At 46.6% G+C, this 22,126-nt stretch overlaps 3 protein-coding genes across 3 annotated transcripts; 1 reads left to right on the top strand and 2 right to left on the bottom strand.

Moving 5' to 3' along the window:
* Positions 1-236: 236 nt before the first annotated feature.
* Positions 237-9,890, top strand: USP49 (ubiquitin specific peptidase 49). The gene is made up of 5 exons (XM_036248551.1): positions 237-1,580; positions 3,126-3,330; positions 7,086-7,194; positions 7,984-8,189; positions 9,170-9,890. The coding sequence occupies exons 1-5, from the start codon at positions 240-242 to the stop codon at positions 9,358-9,360; spliced, it is 2,052 nt and encodes a 683-aa protein (XP_036104444.1). The 5' UTR covers positions 237-239; the 3' UTR covers positions 9,361-9,890.
* Positions 9,891-15,533: 5,643 nt separating this feature from the next.
* On the bottom strand, positions 15,534-17,139 carry TOMM6 (translocase of outer mitochondrial membrane 6). Its single transcript, XM_036249025.1, has 3 exons — positions 16,942-17,139; positions 16,309-16,413; positions 15,534-15,859 (listed from the first exon to the last, which is right to left on the bottom strand). The coding sequence occupies exons 1-2, from the start codon at positions 17,067-17,069 to the stop codon at positions 16,317-16,319; spliced, it is 225 nt and encodes a 74-aa protein (XP_036104918.1). The 5' UTR covers positions 17,070-17,139; the 3' UTR covers positions 15,534-15,859; positions 16,309-16,316.
* Positions 17,140-17,243: 104 nt separating this feature from the next.
* Positions 17,244-21,507, bottom strand: PRICKLE4 (prickle planar cell polarity protein 4). Its single transcript, XM_036249251.1, has 6 exons — positions 21,364-21,507; positions 20,505-20,603; positions 19,711-19,848; positions 19,253-19,456; positions 18,481-18,685; positions 17,244-18,023 (listed from the first exon to the last, which is right to left on the bottom strand). Exons 1-6 carry the CDS (start codon positions 21,493-21,495, stop codon positions 17,659-17,661), a joined length of 1,143 nt encoding a protein of 380 aa, XP_036105144.1. The 5' UTR covers positions 21,496-21,507; the 3' UTR covers positions 17,244-17,658.
* Between the last annotated feature and the right edge of the window lie 619 nt (positions 21,508-22,126).

The raw sequence follows: 22,126 nt of genomic DNA, 5'->3' as shown, positions 1-22,126 counted from the left end.
CCCCGGTCTCTCTGGACCTCAGGCTGACGCTCTAACCGCTGAGCCAAACCAGCTAGGGCTGCTTTTCTTTTTTTAAACTCCCTTCCAAAGAAATCAATTTGGAATTAAAATGAATATTGAGTTGAAAATGCCCGTTAAAAGCCTTTTTTCTAGGAAAATATTTTGCTGAAAGCTTTTGTTTCTCTCTTTTGGTGGGGCCCTGTTGTGCCAGGTTGAAAGAGTGGAGCCTTCTGTAAGACATGGATAGATGCAAACATGTAGGGCGGTTGCGGCTGGCCCAGGACCACTCCATCTTGAACCCTCAGAAGTGGTGCTGCAGGGAGTGCACCACCACGGAGTCGGTGTGGGCTTGTCTCAAGTGCTCGCACGTGGCTTGCGGCCGCTACATTGAAGACCACGCCCTTAAACACTTCGAAGAGACTGGACACCCGCTAGCCATGGAGGTCCGGGATCTCTACGTGTTCTGTTACTTGTGCAAGGACTACGTGCTCAATGATAACCCAGAGGGGGACCTGAAGCTGCTAAGAAGCTCCCTCCTGGCGGTCAGGGGTCAGAAGCAGGACCTGCCGGGGAGGCGTGGCCGGACACTGCGGTCCATGGCCTCAGGCGAGGACATGTCCCCGCCGCCGCGCACTCCTCAGGGACAGCCGCAGATGCTCACGGCTCTGTGGTACCGGCGCCAGCGCCTGCTGGCCAAGACGCTGCGGCTCTGGTTTGAGAAGAGTTCCCGGGGCCAGGCAAAACTGGAGCAGCAGCGGCGAAAGGAGGCACTGGAGCGCAAGAAGGAGGCTGCGCGGCAGCGGAGGCTCGAGGTCAAGAGGCGCCTGCTGGAGGAGCTGGCCAGTGCCCCTCCGCGCAAAAGCGCACGCCTGCTTCTGCACACGCCCCGCGCGGCTGCCCCACGCTCTGCCGCCCCACGCACGCCAACCGGGGGCCGCCTTCCGCTGCGCCGTGCACCAGCCATGGCTCCAGGCGTCACCGGCCTGCGCAACCTGGGCAACACCTGCTACATGAACTCCATCCTACAGGTACTCAGCCATCTCCAAAAGTTCCGAGAGTGTTTCCTGAATCTAGACCCTTCCAAAACGGAACAACTCTTTTCCAGAGCCACCAATGGGAAGGCATCGCTCTCAGGCAGGCTGGCCAGCAACTCAGCCACTGAGCTGTCGCCAAGGAGCGACAGGGGGACTGAGGCTTGCAAGCAGGATGGCCTGTGCTGGAATGGTGGGGCCTCCATTACTAGGAGTCTAGAACTCATCCAGAACAAGGAGCCCAGCTCAAAGCACATCTCCCTCTGCCATGAACTGCACACCCTCTTCCGAGTCATGTGGTCCGGGAAGTGGGCCCTGGTCTCGCCCTTTGCCATGCTTCACTCGGTGTGGAGTCTCATCCCTGCCTTCCGCGGCTACGACCAGCAAGACGCTCAGGAGTTTCTCTGCGAGTTGTTGCACAAAGTGCAGCAGGAACTTGAGTCTGAGGGCACAACGCGGCGGATCCTCATCCCCTTCTCCCAGAGGAAGCTCACCAAACAGGTCTTAAAGGTGGTGAACACCATATTTCATGGGCAGCTACTCAGTCAGGTAGGTGTTTGTCCATTCTAACCCCAACTCTGCCCATGACGTTGGAGGGAAGCTTGTATGGTAGTGTTTGGGCTTCCCGTGAGTGCCTCCTGTAGGTTTTTGGGCTAATGGGGTAGCCAACAATGGCTAGAATTATTCATAATGGAGAGTGGCCATTGTACTTTTTCTTGTACTATACACTGTGATGGCCTTGTTGGTGAACTTGCCTCCTGTCTCTTTCTGGGCAGATTTTCAGTGTAACTTGCCATGTCACTTCATTTTCAGTGAATGTCTTTACCCTTTAATGATGATATGTGTAATTTAATATTCTCATTATAATTAAATACCCGTGGTTGAATGCCATCCTTTGATCAATTTTAGGAAATTAAACAGTTTGCCTATAACCCTGGTTCCTTGGTAGTTAGAGTATGTATTCTTCCTAACTAGACATTCTTTTTTTCTTTATTGATTTTTTTTTTCTTTTTTTTTAGAGAGAGTGGAAGGGAGAGGGAGAGAGAGAAACATCGACGAGAGAGAACATTGATTGGCGGCCTCCTGCATGCACCCCACTGAGGATTTAGCCTACAACCTGGGCATGTGCCCTGACCAGGAACCAAGCTGATGACCTCTTGGTGCATGCATCAGTGCTCAACCACTGAGCCATACTGGCAGGGCCTAACTAGACATTCTTTACATATAAGAAAGGGAAGTGGTTAGGAGGATGCCAAAGGCCTGAACAAGCCTCCCTCCTGTTCCCCATTACCTTTCATTTCCTAGATCTTTAGCCATGTAGGGACAAAAGCAGACTCAGAGATAAGGCTTTGTGAGACTATGCAGAAAGAGAATTTTTAAAGTTAAAATGGTGGGCAACTTAAGAGATTCAAGTAAAACCTCTACACTGTGCTACTGAGGTTTATGCCTTGGTATTTAGGGTTTTAAAAGAATGATAAATGGAATGGGAAGAGAAAGTTTATTTAAGCTTTTAGCATTTGAAAGGGGAGTATTTATGGGCATTTCCCCTGAGGGTACAAAGGAAGAAAGGTGCATCTGGGAAGGTTACAAAGGTGCATCTGAGGAGGTCTCATCACAAGGTACTTTGAGGACCTGTGGACACAGGAATGAGTGTAGGGGGTGCTACAAGAATCCTGGGCAAAAAGAGAGGCAAGTTAGGATTGCATGGAAGGAGCAAAGCCTGGAAGAGGAAGGAGTATGAGGATAAGAGAAGCAGACAGGAATCTGCAAATTCTCCATCTCAGACTGATTCCACAATTACTTACAGTCTGTACCACAGCACTGAGTCTGGGAGAGCATGCTTTGGGTGAGAGGAGAGGAGGAGTAGGTAATAACCCTGTGCCGGATGGTTTTCCAGTTCCAGCTAGCTGGAACTGGAAATAACATGCTCTAACTCTCTTAAAGTTATATTTATTATTTCAGTGTTATAATAAAATTTTTTTTTTGAAAACTGTACACTTAGTTTTGGTCAAGTTATGTGTCTTGTATAAAGCAAGCAAAAACGTGGGAAGCATGGAGTTATATATAACGTGTAAGTCATTCTTTTCATTCTAGGTCACATGTATATCATGCAGTTACAAATCCAACACCATTGAGCCCTTTTGGGATCTGTCCCTGGAATTCCCTGAACGCTATCACTGCATAGAAAAGGGATTTGTCCCTTTGAATCAGACAGAGTGCCTGCTCACTGAGATGCTAGCCAAGTTCACAGAGACAGAGGCCCTGGAAGGGAGAGTCTACGCTTGTGACCAGTGTAACAGTGAGTGCCGGGGTTGGAGGGGAGAATGGGGTGTGCAACTGGGATATCAGTTTAAGGTGCTCTTTTGCCTCCTTTAGTCAAAAGTAACACTGATAATATTGAGTGGTTCTAAAGCGTGTTTTAAAGATTTTTTTTCTTCCCATTTTACTGCAAATAAGCATAGGGACATGATATGTTAAAAAAAACCAAACCAAACCTAGGAGTAGTGCTTCTTTTGACTTCTGCTGTGATTGACATTAGCTGTTATCTTGGGAAGCATTTGAAAGTATGAATCCTGAACTGGGAACTCGAAGAATGTGAGTACTTAGCTTCATAATTCTATAGATGCCCTGCTGAATATAGTCTGACAGGTCTTATTTAATCTAAGTTTGGGTAGCGTAGCCTGTTTGAGGGCTGTGGCATCAGAAAAATGTACTTTTGTACTGAATTTGTAGATTTAAAGCAGTGGTTCTCAATCTTCCTAATGCCACGACCCTTTAATACAGTTCCTCATGTTGTGGTGACCCCCAATCATAAAATTATTTTTGTTGCTACTTCATAACTGTAATTTTGCTACTGTTATGTCTTAGATGACCCCTGTGAAAGGGTCGTTCGACCCCCAAAGGTTGAGAACCGCTGATTTAAAGTGTCAGAAGTGATGCTGAAGATCCATACAATCAGATCAAAATAGCAAGTCATAAGGTGCATTGCTCTGTGGAAGTACATTCTGCATTTGTTTCTTTTTTTTGGTCCTCTTCCACACTGATATTTTATTTTTAAAATATTTTTTTCTTTATTGATTTTAGGGAGAGAAGAAGGGGGAGAGAGAGAAACATCAATGAGAGAGAACATTGATCAGCTGCCTCCTTCATGCCCCTCACTGGGGATTGGGCCCATAACCTGGGCATGTGCCCTGACCAGTAATCGAACCTGCAACCTTTTGGTGTATGGGACAGTGCTCCAGCCAACTGAGCCACCTGGCCAGGGCTCGTGGCTTTAATTTTATTTATTTTTTAATTTATTTTTTTATCCTCACCCAAGAACATTTTTGCATCTATCCTCAGAGCGGGAGGAAGAGAGAAAGAGAGAGAGAGAGAGAAACATCAACATGAGAGAGACACATTGAGTTGCTGCCATCCACATGGCCCCTTGGGGCTGGGGACAAACTGCAACCGAGGTACACGCCCTTAATGGGAACCGAACCCAGGACTGTCTGGTTCACAGGCCAATGCTCCCCCGACCACTGAGCCAGACTGGCCAGGGCTCATGGCTTTAATTTTAAAGTAGAACTCTTCCCATGTGGTTGTGTGGGCATCTTATGCAGGACCCCTTCTGTCTTGCCACACTAAAGCTTAATACTTTTGTTAACTCAGCATGTACAGAGGAAATGCAGAGCAGATGTTTAGAAGCTCATGTTTGGTTTTTTTGGCATATAAAGATTTGGGAACTAAAATTAATGAGTTGTGCAGAGATGTAGAAATCAACTTGCAGCCATATAATGTTTGGAATATAAGTTTTGGGAACAAAAATCTTAATATATTTGCATATGGTTTTTTAAAATAGTAAATTGTGGGAAACCTGTTCTCTTGGAAGAATCAGGAGGAAAAAAGTAATACTTGATATTATTTTGCTATTTTAAAACAAAATGAAATGCTGTACCTGGTTAACTGTAGACTCACCTGTCCTGTTCCACGTTGAGATATAAAGCAATGACTTAAATGATCTTACTAGAACAGTATCATTTTGTTTTTTAATATTAATTTAGAAAGCTTTTTATTTGTAAGGAACAGCAGAAGGATATTAACAGCTTTAATTTCATCATTCTGAGACATGATAAATTAGGCAAGAAATACTTTTATTTATTTTTGTAAGAAAGGGTGGTTTTTTGGTTGCCAGGTGTGCCGATTTATCAGGATTTCTCTGGGGAAGTTCAAATACTAGTAGGGAAGGAAAGCTATGGTAAAGGGATGAGATGAATTGATCTTTTGCTTGTGAATTTTCAAAACTATCAGCCTTCTACCTCTCTGTGTGGCCAGATTAATCAAATGGAGACAGAACCGATCAATCTCAATTGAATCAGTGATTTCTTTTTCTTTGTGAATTTCATTTTAGGGAAACAAAGCCAGATTCTATATGGTCTTCTCTCAGCTCACACACTCCCTCTGCTGACAGTGGCAGTCACTGCCAGGGTTCCTAGGTAGAGCTGCAATAATTTTAAAAAATCTGCTGGTGAATAGAAATGTAAAATAAGATAGGCCCTGCTTTGAATTTTCTTTCTGTTCATGCCCCACACACACATCATGACCGCCAGCCCTACGAAATGTGATGGCACGCTCATTCTGCTGCAGTCTATTATGAGAAGCAACATCTCACATCCTATTGTCACAGAAAGCTCTGTGGTACATCATCTGCCTGTGATTTTGCTGTCTTTCACGAGTGGTACAGACAGGACTTGGAATCAGATCCCAAGCTCTTCAGATGCTGAGACCATGATATCCACAGCTCAGAGATAATCAGCAGGCACCACAAGTGGGCCACTAACTAATTTTACATTTCCATCCATTCACTGATTTAATTAATAACAGAGCAGCCATCAGTAAATGGTTGCAGAGAGCCTTCTAAAGGAAATTAAGAGAACTTTATTTCCATTGCTATAATTTAAAAATGCATTTCTCTTTGAATTCAGTGGCTTTAGAAACAAAATTGAAGTCTGAGCACTGATTCTGCTTTGGACTGGATGAATTTGGCCAGCCTGTGAGCCTTGTCCTGCATGTCCAGCAGTGTGCTTTTATACAAGAAACATGGTTCAGAAACTAGGTACATCATAAAAGTATAAATCAGAAAAGGTTTTTTTCTAGGTATTTGTATATGTCACAAGCATATATAAATGGGGGGGGGGGTCTGTTTAAAGACTTTGTTCTTTAGTAATATTGCGTCCTCTTATGGTTTTCGTAAGCCTGAAATATATGTATTACTCCCCATTTTACCGGAGAGCAAACTGAGATTCAGATTTTTTAATAACTTGTCCAATAGCACAGAACTAGCTGTAAGCAGGAAATAGAATTAGGCCTTTCTGGTGAAAACAAAAAGATTTTAAAGCTATATTATGGTACATCATAATTTAAGTCATAAGCCCACATTTAAAGGCATAGAACCCTGACATATGCCTCTCTGTGCATTTGTTGTGGTGACGCAATTATATTCCATGACATCGGGAGCGTATCATCCTAAACCCATACCAATTTTTGGAAATTGCTGATGGCAAACATTTGAAAGTTAAAGTGTCAGGATTAGGTTTAGTTGCTGTTAAGTCAATTCAAGTAACAATGACTTAAAACAAGAAGTCCAGAGGACTTCCAGGGGCTTGCAAGGTTATTGGAGACCTGAGCACCTCCCATCTTTCAGCTTTACTGTCTTTGGTCAGGGCTCCCATCCTTAGATTACCTCATGGTCCAAGGGGAATTCCAGTAGTTGCAAACAGTGGGAAGGGCAAAGGATGCACCTTACAACCGAGTCAGCCTTCTTTGAGTTGCCATTAAGAGTGCCACACAATCATTCCTTTCATCTCAGCTAGAAGTTCCATAGCCACAGCACACAGACATGTGAGGCTGGGAAATGTAGTCTTACAGAGGGTCACATAACTGCCTTAAATAAAACTGAGATTCAAATACTGAGAAATAAGAAGAATGCATATTGAGTGGTATGTCATTATCTGCCACAGCTAGGAAAGAATGAGACTCCTCACAATCTGTCTTATACCTTCCTAAACCATATAGGCAAACGACGAAAATCCAATCCAAAACCCCTTATTCTGAGTGAAGCTAGAAAGCAGTTAATGATCTACAGACTACCTCAGGTTCTCCGGCTGCACCTTAAAAGATTCAGGTGAGCTTGCTCTTGGGCGTCCCAGGTGGCTGTGAACTATGGGAACAGCTGCTTTATAGCAAATGGTGAGGCAGATGTCTTTGCTGTTGGGAGAGGATGCTGGTTCCTTGGGCACCTTGTGCTTTCCGTGGAGATTAAATACATCATGCCCATTAAGGCGAGTTGATGTTGGGGCCCAGCAGGACTGGGCTGCTTCTCTCGTGGCCCTTTAAAAAATTTTTTTTCCCCTTTATTGATTTTAAAGAGAGAGGAAGGGAGAGGGAGAGGGAGAGAGAGATAGAAACATTGATGAGAGAGAACATCGATTGGCCGCCTCCTGCAAAACCTGCACTGGGGATCGGGCCCACAACCTGGGCATGTGCCCTGACTGGGAATCAAACTGGAACCTCTTGGTGTGTGGGTCGATGCTCAACCACTGAGCCACACCGGCCGAGCTCTCATGGCCCTTTTTAATTGGCTAGCCTGCACCAGATGTCTGTGCTTGAAGGTTTTCTAGCCTCACTTGGGCTTATATAGAGTCATCTTCAGAATAAAGTATGAAATAATCTCTGAAAAGAAGGGCAGGCAGTAAATGACAAAAGATTATTGCCTGAATTGCTTGTTTAGGGATCTGCAGTTTGAGTACATCATGAAACATCCACAGGAAGTATTGATTACTACTGTTCTACTGATGTGAAAACCAAAGATGAAGGTTAAGTTTAAGTTTCCTCAGTTCCCAGTTTTACCTACCTCTACCTATGATCACTTATGCCATTTTATACTAGTAAGAAGTTTATATTTATGTTCTAGGTGGTCTGGCCGTAATCATCGAGAGAAGATTGGGGTCCATGTCGTCTTTGACCAGGTATTAACCATGGAACCTTACTGCTGCAGGGACATGCTCTCCTCTCTTGACAAAGAGACCTTTGCCTATGATCTCTCCGCAGTGGTCATGCATCACGGGAAAGGGTTTGGCTCAGGACACTACACAGCCTATTGCTACAACACAGAGGGAGGTGCGTGCGCTTTACTCCGTAGGTGGGGGACACGGAAAAGGGTGGTTTGTCCACATTTCATTGCTTTCCTTTTCATCTACAGGGGGATAGCACATACATTTAAATCTAGTTGGAAGAATTATAGAAGTTTGATTCAAATTTTTTATAAACTACTAAGTAACAACATAAGATTGTTCTAAAAATTAACAAGAACTAACACATGTAAAAGTGCTTAGCATGGTGCCTAGCACGCTATGCTCAATTAATGTTAGAATTTATCATTAGTAACACTTCTGCTGCAGACCTGTTTCCTTCTTGGTTATACAGAAATGTATGACCCATCTAACCTCAGGAGATATTTGAATCTCACTAGCCTCAGCTCATAATAAAGTTGAGGACATTTATTGTTTACTATGTCCTTACTATATCCCTAACCAGGAGAGGTGTGGGGATACAAAGGCCCCTCCCAAGGAGCTTTCAGTCCCTGTGCCTGAGAGCAGAGCCTCCCAGCTGCTACACCGGGGCAGGTGTGCTGCAAGTTCTTTTCAATAATGTGCTGATCTTGAACCCCTTAGCCCTGGGGGCAGCCAAAGTGAGCCTGTGAACAAATAACTCTGTTCCTTCTAAAATTTCCTTTATCACTCCTCTGCTTATATTTCTCCTTTCTTCCTCCTTCTCTTCCCCTCTCTGCACCCTCAGTCTCCTGGCTGTCTTTGTGGAAAGTCCTAATGGGGAATAAAAAAGCCTGAATAAAATGAGGATAAAAATTATAGTCAGTTGATATTGTAAGCAGTACTGTGGTGGGGTGTGGTGGGGTTAAAGCCATTGGTTACAGGGAAGTCTCTTGGTTTCATTTGTCTATCTCTCCCCCCCCCCCCCCCCAATAATCAAGAGTTGGCTCTATTCACATTCCTCTGTCCCTTTCTTCGTCGTGGTTTTGCCTGCTGACTGGAAACATAAGTTGGGTAGTCATTTACTCTTTCTTTCCTTTGATTTCCTAGGTTTTTGGGTCCACTGCAATGACTCAAAGCTGAATGTATGCAGTGTCGAGGAAGTGTGCAAAACCCAAGCCTACATCCTTTTTTACACTCAAAGAACAGTTCAGGGCAATGCAAGAATCTCTGAAACCCAACTTCAAGCTCAGGTGCAGCCCAGCAACAACAATGAGGGCAGACCACGGGCCTTCCCCTGAATGGGAGGCACATGTCAAAGAACTGGCTTACTTTTAAACTTTTGATGTTTGTACATCTTTCCTCTTATAGGAAACAAGGTTTACTGCAGGAACAAGTTACAAGGTTTGCCTCACTGGGTCTAGAGCAGAGGTGCCAGGTGATTCATGTGCTATCATAAAATCTGTAGTCACTTTCTCTTGAATGGATTTGAAAAGTCCCTCCTTTGATAAAACAAGCCAAAAGGAGTAACTTGTACGAAGATTCTTTCATCAGTTACTTCTGAACATTGAGGGATCTGGGTAGAGCAAAGGGGGAGTAAATTGATCATATCCAGCCAGGAGAGCAGCCATGTTTTCTTTCCATTATGCGATTCCCTGCTAATTAGGACCTCCTTGCAGCACCAGAAGAATCCTCCCGGTGTGAGCAGCCCAGGACAGAGCTAGCAGCTTGCCGGATGGGACTGGTTCCAAGGCAGCAGGTGACGTCTAAGGAATTGTTCCAACAAAGGAAGTAACTTCAAGGGTTGAAAACTCGCAGACTTAACTTTTTGGGATAGCAGTTGAAGAGTAGAATGAGATGCATAGAGCAGATTTCCCCATGCAAAACGGGAGGTTTTCCACATGTCATACCCTCCCTGGCTGCTGCTCTTTAATCATTCCACATCTTCTGAGACTGGCATGAGCATCTCTTTATTCTGAAGGAGCAGTTCATATGGGGAAGCAATAAATTGGCACATGACGTTCTTTGCAGCCTAAGGGCACTCCTGGCTACCCAGTTCTGTAGCAAATCCCTGGTTCGGGTCAGGTCAAGGTCTAGGGTTTGGTTTAAATTGGTCTTTAGGTCAGTTGTCTGAGGCTTTCTCAGAACTCAGTTGAGGGTAGGCAGGAACAGCTGGTGGCCCAGGGCTTATCTGAATGTCTGTCACCTGTTCTCACCTGGTGCCCCGAAGCTTTTCTTCGCTCGCAGCTTCTTTTCTGCTCCTGGAAGGTTAGAACATTATTGTTCACCCCAAGTTTTGGGAACTTTTGCTTTCCTAGGGCTTAGGAATCTGCCCCCTGTATGTCGGTTTACTACTGATGGCTCTGGCTTGTTTCCTCCCAAATCTGATAATCCCTGCTGTTTCTTTAGCCAGCCACAGAGCCCACCAGAGAAAGCAAGAGTGCCCTGTCCTTTACTCCAGTGCTAGCAAAATAGCTCTTTCTTTCTACACTGGGTCAGTTTCTCAGTGGAATGAAATTGCCCAGGTGGGAACTTTCCTCCCCATCAGGCACCACTGCATTTCCCTTCTTAATCCTTTGCTCAGACTCACCTGTACAATGGATTGTAACTGTAACTGCTGTGGGGTTGCAGCGGGCTCCCACAGCTTGTCTTATGAATGCTCATCTTTTGACTGAGTATGTCATATTAATATTTCAATTCAGGTAGAAGTAGAGTTGTCACTTGAAAGGAGTAGATATGGAAGGGAGTTTGGGGAGGGGTGGGAAGTCAAGAAGAGAGGCTAACGAATAAGGGTCGTAGCTTTGGCGCTGTTGATGAGCCACATTCTGGATCATTTGTTTTTTACCTTTTGGGATGAACTGTGCCATAGGACCTGCCAGATAGTACTGAGAGATGGAGGAAATTCAGACAGAAAATGGCTCACCCTGCTAAGGAATGGGGGGGTGACGGGTGACTATATTTTAAATTAAACTTGCTTTTTCCAACACTGTGAGGTTTCTGTAATAGCTTTTATTTGGAAGCGATAGCGTATGGCATTTTTTATGCTGTTTGGTTTATATTGTCTACTGCAGGCTTCTTTGTATAAGTTTGGCCTGGGCTCATTTGCTCCTGGACACTGTTTTAAAGTGTCACAGCTACACATGCTGCCAGAGGCTCTGATGTGAAGCTGTACTCTCTAGATCCACATTTTTAAGTTGGCGGGATTGGTGGTGACTTTGTGGCAGTAGAAAAGCCAATTAATTAAAAAGACCCAGGAGAGTAAAAAGTAAAGGAAAATATAAATTGTGCCTCATCTTTCATTGAATGCTATATTTATTATTCTAGAAAATGAGAACTTACAAATGGAGAAGAACTAATAGAGCATCTACTTCATTCCTCAGACTGTCCAGGGGGAAATACTTAAGGAAAATGAACATTTAATGGAAAATTAAAAGATCTTCAAATTTTTAAAAATAGTTTTATACCAAATAATATAAGGCATATTAAGCAGATTAAAACTTTGTAAAATACTTAAGTTTGCTGAACACCCTGTATCAAGTTAATAAAACTGTTCACAGTGAGTTGGAATAGACACCGATATTAGAGCCCTCACTGAGCTGCACTCTTGGAGGTGCCCCTGCAGTCACAGACTCTCAGGTACCCAGAGGCAGCAGCACCAGACGCTGTTGAGATGTAAGTATTTATGAAGATTTTTATTAAAGAAGAGTTCCCTGCTACAGAAGCCAATGGCTGTTGTGAGAGAAATGTCCCTTTGCCTTTAATTTATTTACATATTGGAAGTAGATGAATTTTAGTTACATCTTATTTTAAATTGAAACATTCTAAAGAAAATAAGAACCAGGTAGAAGTTGAGTAGATGCTGCCAAATCAAATCTGAGATCTCCTAACTGAACCATACGGACCTGCTTCTCTCCCAGACAAGTAGTTAGCATCCCATTCCAGGAGCCCTTAGCATTTGGCTGGTGTGTTTACCTTCTACTGTAGCCAGCCAAGATGAATGCACCCTGGCCCTCACAAAGGATTTTTACCTCAGTCTAGCTTGACCTTCATACTTGTGGTTGCCTCAGAGATGAGCATCCATGCTAGCATAGAAAAGATTAGGAATGCCCTCAACAGCCAGAAACTGAAGCTCTTATTAAATGGCGGACAGAGCTCTTGCCAGCTTTGATCCAGCCCCTCCCAGGCTGAGGGGTGGCAGTGCCACACTCTAAAGAATTTCCAGATGTCTCTTTAAACGTCATGATTAAAATTGAAAACTGTAGAAGTGTTAATGTGTCCTATGGACTCAATAGCAGAGTTTATTTTTGTTTTTAATGGCAAGGCTTCTAGAGTCAGTGATTGTATGAGTTCCCTTCTCTGGCTTACAGTTCTATCCTATTGTAAGAACTAACGGGGTGGGTTGGCTGGCAGTGGGGCATGGCCCTAGCCAGGCCCCAGCATAAGCCTGAGAGAGGTCACAGTAGTGCAGAATGAAAACTTGGTTGGGTGTAGGGGGTGGGATGTGGGTGGGCAGGTAGTGAAGGAGAAATGGAGTTTGTTTTACTTACTGATAAAGCTTTGTGAACTAATTTTATACAATTCATAAAATTTGGTGCCTTGTACCCAATTATGGTTTGCATGGGATTGAAAAGATTAAGGGAAAGGATTCCTTCTTGTTATTTCAAGTGGCAATTGGTCTGTATAGTGTAAAGGACATTTGGTATCAGACTTTTTAAAAGCATTTCATATCTCATGTGTGAAAGCAAATTATTCTTAGTAACAAGATCTGAAATTCTACAGTCATGTCCAAAATCTGTACCTGTGATTATTCATGAAGTGTTTGTTTTTCAAGGCAGACTATGTATCCCATTCTTTTTCACCACCTCTTTTATATTCAGAACATTAACTCAAGCCTTTTCAAATTGGGCTGGGAGGGCCACCCCTTCTTAACCATATACTATACCCCTATCTGGAGTTATAGCTTATGAGTGGAAGAGTTGCTTTTCCAGCTGGTTGGGAGAGCACAAATGATCAGAAAAGGCCTTTTTGTTTTTCTAATGCTCGAAAACTTACGGTAGAAGTCAAACAAAAATGGGTCCCCTGAAGTGTTACTTTCATTAGTTATGAAGTTCTTTTGCAGAAAATTTCAGAAAGCAGTGTAGAACACAATCCCCTATATGTGAACCTTTAATTTAGATTGTAAGGCAAGCCAGTGCACTGTGTAATAACGCAAAAGAGAAGGCTCGAAGAACCCGTCGTAGCCCCTTTCCCCAGCAGGTGCCGACGGATGGTGCTGAGTGGCTGTGGAAGGTGAGACCCAGTCTGCTCACCAGCGAGCTGTTTACAGCATGTCCTTTTACTCCGACCTTAAGGTTTCCACTGAGCTCCCGAGACTTCACCAAAGGGTGTTTTAAAAGCTCCCCACTCAAAGCACATTTAATAATTGGGCCCCTCAGCCTAATTACTGGCCTAATTAGGTGAGGAGGTCCTATCTTTGGAGTAAAACCTTCTGTGGCCACTTAATTTTTACCAGGTAACTGTGCATCTCCCTGGTGGCTCAGATTCTTTCAAGTCAGCACTACAGCTGAAAGCGCCTTCCAAATATGACGGAGAGTTTAGTTTATATCCTCCACGCTTACGTGACCATTCTCTTGGGCTAGGGCTGTGACATTAACCACTGTGTACTCATTCAATACACACATTGCTCCAAGTACAGCGTAGCTACTATAGCATTGAGGTGAATAGTCATTTTTGTGGACTTTTTCCATACTTATTCTACTGGCATGTTTCCATTTAAAATCTGACTAGGTAGTGCAAGGGAGTTTCATAGTACTGTGCTAATTAGCCAGGGCTGAAAACTGACAGGATGTAGAACTGACTTCCTTTGGGGAGAACGTTGTATGTTAGAATGGTGAAAGCCAGCACTTTCATTTATAGAATGATGACTCACCATGATTTTTGAAATTGTAGATTTGGTGGCTTTATCTGTTAGTCTTATCACTTTGAGGGATTAAGCCAGTTTAAATAAAACTTCATCTTACAGGCATATGGCTTTACAAACCAACAGTGAACACTTACTTGAAGCTAAAAAATAAAAATTTTTAAATAATTAAAAGATTTTTAAAAATTATAGTTGACGTACAATATAAAACATTAAATGTTGAGTGAAACTTCAATGCTTTTGAAAGCTACCATGTCTTAATTTTTGCTGGGTTTTTATTTTCAACTTCAAAAATTTTTATGAAATAGAACTGTTCAGAATTATGAGATCTGGTAGCAGACTTCAAAGATAGAAGTTTCATTGTTATAAAGAACAGGAGGTGCTCATATTTCTTAGCAGTGGTCTGATGCAGGTGGAAAGGGGCTTAGCTATGCTGTGGCATAGAAGTTTCCTTCCTGGTCACCATTTTGGAGTTGATGTTCAAGCCTAAGCCTTGCTCTCATATATATATGACCCTTCCTCATCTTAACACCCAGTAAGACGTAAATCTGTCAAATCCTTTGTGGTCCCACTGTAGACTCTTCAAGGGTCATGGTTTCATGTTAAGCCAGCCATAGCCCTGAATTCACTGGCTCAAACTCCCTCCTGCTAACAGATGAGACCTACCTGATTAATACAAGGGAATGGTGCTTTTTAAAAGAAAATATATTTAAAATATAATTCTCAAACCGCTTTCTTAACGAGATTTATGCTGGCAGGGTCAAGAGGGATTATTTTGTCCTATTTACCTTTGGTGAACAGATTGCTAGAAACAGTATCTGTCAACTGTAACAATTAGGCCACTGTACATTTATAGTGACCCTCCTTCAGCTGTCACTTATCCCATATCAGTTCCATTAAGAGACTTGGCACAGACAGTATTTTTTTAAATGCCTAGTAATCAATTGGGGAAAAAAATTGTCAAGGGGAACGAACCTGTTATTATCTCTTCTATATGAGTCTTTCCAGGACAGTTTGTTACAGATTCCATTTCCAAAGAACCCCAAACTCCTGAACAGTGGCACCACTATGAATTTCAGTTTTGGAAAACATCTATTTCCTTCTGAAGGAAGCAGTTTACTCAAGCAGACAGCTGCTCACTTTAGTGCCCATCGCCTAGGCTTGCTTAACACCTTTGCCTCCTGCACATCACTGTCCTTTCTGCCAAGAAATCCCATTTTATTACAGCAACAATGCCTCCAAGGTGCCTGGAAAACCCACCTGGTGCACTAACATGCTATGCAACACCAAATGGCTTCTTCCCCTAGTAATGCTCAAAAATGGAAATTCCTCAGTGAGCTTCATCCTGTTAACATCAATGTATGGTGGCTAGTTTCCCTTTCTTTTAATATGAAACAAGTCACCTCTGTCAAAACCCATGTTTGTTTGGGGCTTGTTCCTATCTCTTTTGAGTGTGAAATATAAATCATGTTTTTATGATTTTTGTAAATCAACTTTTTACACTTTGTTTTTGTAAGCTCAAGTTTCTTATTAAAAGAATTACAAATGGCTGTCTTTGTGTGCAGTCTTTATTTCAAATAATTGTTAAAATACCATCAACTTATTTACTCCTCAAGACAAAAGCAAAGATCACTCCCTGCAGAAACTTAGGAATTATGTACAGAACTTTACAAAACAGAGGACAATACTTTAGCTGAAGCCTGACTGCTGATAAGAGAATGGAGTTCTGAGTAGACTCAGCAAAGGAAAGGAAACCAGGCAGGAAAGGGAAGGTACCCATCTGAATCAAACTTCAGCTGCCATCAGGGCAAGCCTTGTGACGGTCACAGATTGGAGGCTCTGTGTTTGGAAGGTTCAAGTACATCACGGGTTCCATGTGTCTGCAATCAGACAACAGGACAGCATTAGAAATGTAAAAGCACTGGAGGGAAATTGGTAGGCTCAGATTCCTTCTAATATATGGAAACACATTAGCTAGGAAACTGTCAAAAGTTTTACATCATCTCTTTTCTGTATTTTGTAAATAGTTGATAAAGTTATTGCTTCTCCCAGCTTTTAGGACTCTTAAGACACAAAGCGCCCTGGCCGGTTTGGCTCAGCGGTTAGAGCATTGGCCTGCGGTCCGGAGAGACCCGGGTTCGGTTCCCGCTAAGGGCATGTACCTCGGTTGCAGTTTGTCCCCGGCCCTGGTTGGTCGTGCGGGTGGCAGCCACTCAATGTGTCCCTTCACGTCGATGTTTCTCTCTCTCTCTCTCTCTCTCTCCCTCCCACTCTACCTGTGCAAAAAAAAAAAAAAAAAAAAGACACAAAGCAGTAGTTAAGAGCTTACCCATTTGGCTACACCCCTGGCTGAGGTGCCATTAAGTCAATGTCACTCAAATTCCTCGCCAGCCAAACTCCTGCAGCGAAAAGTCCCAAATTGAGGATCAAGTTCCTGGAAAAAGAATGTACTCTATTAACCCTGTGGTCACTGAGTGACTTTGGTTAACCGAAGATACTTGGGGGAAAGACTTCCCACCACCACTGTGGAGAAACCTCTTGGAGGTTAAACTATTAGATTGCAGGGCCACTGATCATTACATGGCACACTGCCCAAGACCCACACAGTTGTTTAGACTTGGTGTCTGTGTCTAATAAGACCAGGTCAAATGCAAAAACCAATGAAGCACTCGACCAGAGCCCCAAAGCCCGCTTATGTGTTGGCGCCTCCTATTCCCGGATCCACACCACCCCCATTGCCACCGTCAAATTCTCTGGACAGCCGGGTACCTGAAAATATCGCTTTTGCTGCATGGGAACCCTACCAGTCAAGGACTCAGCAAACCACGGCCAAAGCCACTAAGAGACCTAGATGCTGGCAGTCTAAAAAACGTAGGCGCCAGCCTGGGCGAAGGGAAATCCGCCAATTAGGTATACGGGCGCGGAAGGGCAGAGAAGGACCAGGCTCCCGGGCCTCGCTTACCTCCGGAAATCATTCCTGTCGGTGGCGAAGCGGTAGACGCCCCGAAGCCAATCTCCCACGTTGTCCGGAATTTCAGGAGTTTCATTTACGGAGCCGCCAGCGTTCACACCGACCGCGCTGGAAGCCATAGCAGCACCTTCTCAGCCCGCCAGGCCCGACAATGAACCCGGTTGGCGCACGCGGATGACGCAATCTCCGGTCTCGTACCTTCTCCGCCTCCCGGCGTGCAGAGGGCGCCGCAGCCTGAGCTTGGTCCCCTGCCCGTGGCCGAAGCAGAACTCCCGGGCTGCGCGTCCCCGAGCCCTGCGAGGGAGGAGCGAGGCGAGGCTCTGCCGTCCTCCTGGTCCGGTTCCACCTCCGGCTCCCTCTAGGCCTTCGCCTCGTCCAGCGGCTCACGCCACACGTGGCCCGAGTGATCATTGGCCCAGGAGGAGGATGCTGGAGATTGTTGGGCTGTCCCAGCCTGTGGGGTCGGAGTAGGGTCTAGCTCAGCAGGGGCTGCGTAGCTTTGGGGAATGGGGCTCCCCAAGAAAGTCTCCACCAAAAGTCACAGAATGCTTGTGCTGAAGAGGACGTACTCAAGTCTGTCATCTCGCCGCCTCTCCCAGGGGTGTCCCTGATTACGTTCAGTCTAGGATTTTTATAAGGGGAGAAGAGTCTCGGTCTACTGCCATATAGATCACCCCTCCACGACTCCCCCTTCTCCGGGCCGCGCCACTAGCAAATGGTGCAACGCTTCCTAGAGGTGTCGCTGTCCCCAGCTTGGAGGCTTCCGGGGGTCTTGCAGGGCTGGGGAAGGCGCTGGCCTAAGAAAAAGCCTTCGGGTTCGGAGTCAGAGGAAGAGGAGCAGGTGGGGCAGGGGGCGTCCTCCTTGGGGTCAATGGGCGTCTCCAGAGGGCCCTGCTCTTGTCCGTTGGGTGCCTCAGCCTTATCCCCGGCTCGACAGTCCTGCTCCGGGTTGGATGCAAGCAGGTCTCTCTGGGTTTCTGGACTGGAGCTGGCGGCGAAGGCTGCTCCGGTGATGGTTGCAGAATGTAGTGGTGCGCGGTCCCCGCCTTCAACTCTGTCGAGCCCCGCCTCCCCTGCTCAGGCCGGGTCAGACAATCCAATCTCAGCACCCGGAGTCTCCCACCCTCAGATCCGGGCGGGGCGGCCCCTGGGAGCTAGGCCCTGCCCCCCGCCCCGCCCCCGGGTGGTGCGCGCGGCCGCCGCCGGGCGTCCTCTCCAGGGCTCCTCGCTCCTCCCCGCCTCCGCCCACCAGAGGGCGGCGGCGTTCCCAGTCCAGGAGCGAGTCCCGCGCCGCAACCTCAACCGCGGCGCGGGGTGGGTTCGGGAGGCCCTTGGAGCGCTCCGGCCAGGGATGCGCGGTGAGAGCTGCGGGCCCTGAGGCTCGGGTTTGGGGGGCTGCGGTTGGAGGACGGGGGCGCTGCTGGAGGGACGGGACGACGTGGCGAGGGTCCCAGCCCGGGAAAACTCCCTCCTCTGCCCAGCCCAAGCCGCTTCCCCCATCCCCTTTGATCTGCACCTTTCCTCCCTTACCAAGGGACAGCCTTCCTTCCAGTGTCGCGGCCGGGCTCGAGCCGGCAGCCGAATAGCGACTCTCAAAACAGCTGGGGCAGCAAGGGCCGCCCCCCGGCAGGGCATAACGTCCTCCGCCCAAGGGCCCGGCGCAGTCCTGGCAGCAGAAGTGGTTCTCGTGCCAGCGCCATCCCTCCGCCTCGGTGCAGCGCCGGGAGAAGATCAGCTGGGAGAGGGAGAGGGGACGGCTCGTTCATTCATTCACTCATTCATTCACCCAATAACCACGCCTTATAGCCAGTTAACGCTGAAACACGTCTACAGATATTCCCATTTGATCTACTCAACCACTCTCCGGCGCAGGGAGGGCTGATTGGTTTAGCCAGGATCCCCCAGCTAGCAGGTGGCATAGCCTGACGTGCGACCGAGTCGCCCGGACTCCCAACCCAGGGTTCCACACTGCTTCTTATGCTAACATGAAGGGAGTTTCTCGCATGATCAGGCACAGCACTGGGCACCCAGCGTACTGATGGGAACGTCTGCCCAAGAATCCCTGTTCCAGAAAAAATTTCTCAGTCCCAGAAAATGGGGGCGGGGGGCACTACTTGCTGTGGGGGAGGGCACAAAGGGTTCCACATGCCCAGAGCTCAGGTCAGCAATGGGAACACAAGGGTCCCAGGCTGGTGCCTTGTTCTCTCTACTCCACCCCCTGACACTGGGAGAAGTGTTCCCTTACCTCCTGCCAAGTTGGACCCTAAACAGACCTGCTCAGCCCCTCCACTCAGAGCTGTACCTGGTCACAGGCAGGGCAGCGTGGCCTCAGCAGCTCAGCATGATGACGGCCGCAGTAGAGATGCCCATCGTGGTAGAAGTAGATGAGGTTTATCAGGGCCTGGCCACAGACCTGGCAGGCAAAGCAAGCCCGGTGCCAGCAGCACTGCTCTCCTGCCCTGGCTGCAAACACTCCGTATTCCCCTGGCCTCAGCAGCTCTCTGCACTGCCAGATGGGGGAGCTAGCTGGTCAGAGGCAGCACCACCCTCCCCACTTCCCTCCTCATTCTTCCATCCCAACCCCACCTCCACTGCAGGCTCACCAAGAATCCCCAAACTTGTTTTCTTTTTCTTAAAATTTGCCATACTATCAATCCCCAAACCCTTTTCCTCATCAGAGTCTCAGAAGCTAGCTCCTTCTACAGAATTGAGAGGGCAGAGAGGAGAAAAGGGGAATATTGGGGAGGAGGCACTACATACCTTCGCACAGATGCATTCTTTGAGCTTGGGAGGTATCAGGCGTGCCACCCCCTGTCCCAGGGCCTCCCGCCTCCGCTGGGCACAAAAGAGTCGCAGCTCAGCCAGCTCCTCCTCCTCAAGGGCTAGGCAGTATCGCTCCTGCAGAAACAGGTTCTACAGTGATGGGAGAGCCTCAGCAGGCACAATTGAAGTTTGAATGGAGAGATAAGGCTTAGCTGCTGGGTCAAAGAAAGGTTGCAGAACCTCAGGGAGGTGCCGGCGATAACGGCATAGAAGGGCATTGAGATGGAGAGGGGAAGAAGGATAAGGGACAAGTGTACCAGTAACTCCACCTGTCTTACCTGCCCCCCCCTACCCCATCACCACATATTTAGGTCCTTGCTCCCAGTGAACTGCTCAATATCACTTCCCATTGTGTTTTTCCTATTTATTCCATATTTTCCTTCCCAACTGAATTATAAGCCTTTAGACTGGGCACAAATAAGCCTCAATAAATACTTAACCATTTTCCCTACATTTGTACATTCCACTATTTTTTTCAAAAGTCGTTCATGTCCATTTTCTCATTTGCTCTTCAACTAAGCATTGTGGTAGGCAGAACAACCACCATGTAGATAGTTGTACCCATTATGTAGATGTGAAAACTCGGGCTGGGGCGGGAGAATGACTTTCCCCAATTAGTGACATAGCTAGGCTTTAAATCTATGTTCCCTGACTTCTAGACCAAGGTTCTTTCCACAGTGTGTAAAGAAAGGAAAGTCAAAGAGAGGGAAGCAGGGGACAGGGAGACCCACATCACTGTCCTGTGGAGGGAGCTGCTGCAGGAGCCCAGGCCAGTTGGGAGCTTGGTTGGTGTCCAGAGCAGGAAACTCCAGGCTCGGAACTTCAGAATCCTGAGGAGACACAGCAGATGAGGAGTGGAGCTAGGTTCTCCTTCTTGCCCCTCCTTCCTCCCCTTCTCTTTGCCACCTCTTCTCCAATCTGGGAAAACATCCAAGCACCCTGCCCCGCCACACACACTCCTTTTGTTTTTATTATATTTTATTTTTATTCCTCACCCGAGGAAATTTTTCAATTTATTATCAGATAGAGTGGGAGGGAGGGAGGGAGACAGAGAGAAACATCAATGTGATAGAGCCACATCAACCTGACCAGGGCCAGGGACGAACTGCAACCGAGGTATGTGCCCTTGACTGGATTCGAACCCAAGACTCATTGGTCCATGGGCTGATGCTTTAACCACTGAACCAAACCGGCCAGGGCCACACACTCCTTTTGGACCATCAACTTCAAGATCACCAGGACAGCTGATCCACTCCTGCATTTGTAGTCTGATTGATGGAGGTTGGTGAGGCCTCACACCCCGAAACAGCTTCCCTTCTTATGCTTGAAATCACCCCCTTCACTCAGGGCCAAAGCCCGTAAGGTCTGCTTTGACAGCACAGACCCCTTTGGAGAGGTAATGTGTATTCTTGTGAATACTTTTAAAGTCAAACCCTCATGTCCTAAGGGACTGTAGAAACAGATTCCTGCAGGGAGAAAAGGGCCACAAGAGGCTGGGCACAAAGGCTCTCTCCTCTGAGCTGGTGGACATGGGTGGAAGTCCAAAGGGTGGAGGCATATTGGTCTCCGAAGGAAGGGCAGGACTCCTACCTGAGCAGAGATCTCCTCAGGGTCCTCCTCTGGCAGGTGGCCTGGGTCACTGTCTAAGTTCGCTGGTGGACCTGGATCCTGAGCAGTGAGGCTCTCCCCTCGGTGGGGCCAGCCAGAGTTCAGCACTGACATCGATGGCAAAGTCTGCCCAGAAAATAACAAGAACACCTCCCATTTATTTGGTCCTTACAATGTGCTGCTAGGCAGTGCTAAGTGCTCTACCGACATTATCTCATTCAACAACCATGTGAGTTAGGTGGTATTTTTGTCTCCACTATACAGATGGCCAAACAGGCTGGGTGAGCATAAATGGTATGCCCAAGATCACATAGGCAGTAAGTGGCAGAACCAGATCTTGAGGCCAGGCCTTTTGGCTCCAGAGTTTCTGAAGCTCAAACTCTGGGGTCTCCTACAACTGGAATGGAGGAACAGAAGAGGTCCACAGTGGGAGGAGAGGGCATTTTGTTTTTTTGGTGAGCCTTTGGGCAGACCGGTCCCTTCTTCCCCACCTCCTTAGCTTAACTCTCACCATTCCTCACTGTGTACTTACCAGGCCAATGAGGTGGCTTCCTCCCCATTTCCTGCACAGACCCCTTTTCCAGCTGTAGGCTTGAGCCAGGAAGCCCTTCTCAGCCTCTCCAGCCCATAATTGTTCTCCTTTCTCTGAGCTCCAGAAGTACAATCAGTGTTCCAAGATTTAACACATAATGTTTCTCTTTGCCCCCTGTGTCTCTCTCAGCTCCTCACTTAGTCTATAAGCTCC

The sequence above is a fragment of the Molossus molossus genome, unplaced genomic scaffold, assembly GCF_014108415.1.
Source record: "Molossus molossus isolate mMolMol1 unplaced genomic scaffold, mMolMol1.p scaffold_m16_p_8, whole genome shotgun sequence".
In the NCBI taxonomy this organism is placed as follows: Eukaryota; Metazoa; Chordata; class Mammalia; order Chiroptera; family Molossidae; genus Molossus; species Molossus molossus.
This window is presented reverse-complemented; position numbering and strand designations above follow the sequence as displayed.

Bases quoted from the DNA above. Each gene is read 5' to 3' on its own strand.
- USP49 (XM_036248551.1), top strand. From the start codon at position 240: ATGGATAGATGCAAACATGTAGGGCGGTTGCGGCTGGCCCAGGACCAC. The intron at 1,581-3,125 runs GTAGGTGTTTGT...TTTTCATTCTAG, and splicing joins ATGGGCAGCTACTCAGTCAG to GTCACATGTATATCATGCAG. The intron at 3,331-7,085 runs GTGAGTGCCGGG...TAAACCATATAG, and splicing joins CGCTTGTGACCAGTGTAACA to GCAAACGACGAAAATCCAAT.
- TOMM6 (XM_036249025.1), bottom strand. From the start codon at position 17,069: ATGGCTTCCAGCGCGGTCGGTGTGAACGCTGGCGGCTCCGTAAATGAA. The intron at 16,414-16,941 runs GTAAGCGAGGCC...TTCTTTTTCCAG, and splicing joins GACAGGAATGATTTCCGGAG to GAACTTGATCCTCAATTTGG.
- PRICKLE4 (XM_036249251.1), bottom strand. From the start codon at position 21,495: ATGTCAGTGCTGAACTCTGGCTGGCCCCACCGAGGGGAGAGCCTCACT. The intron at 19,457-19,710 runs GTATGTAGTGCC...CCCATCTGGCAG, and splicing joins AAGAATGCATCTGTGCGAAG to TGCAGAGAGCTGCTGAGGCC. The intron at 18,686-19,252 runs GTACAGCTCTGA...TCCCTCTCCCAG, and splicing joins GCTGCCCTGCCTGTGACCAG to CTGATCTTCTCCCGGCGCTG.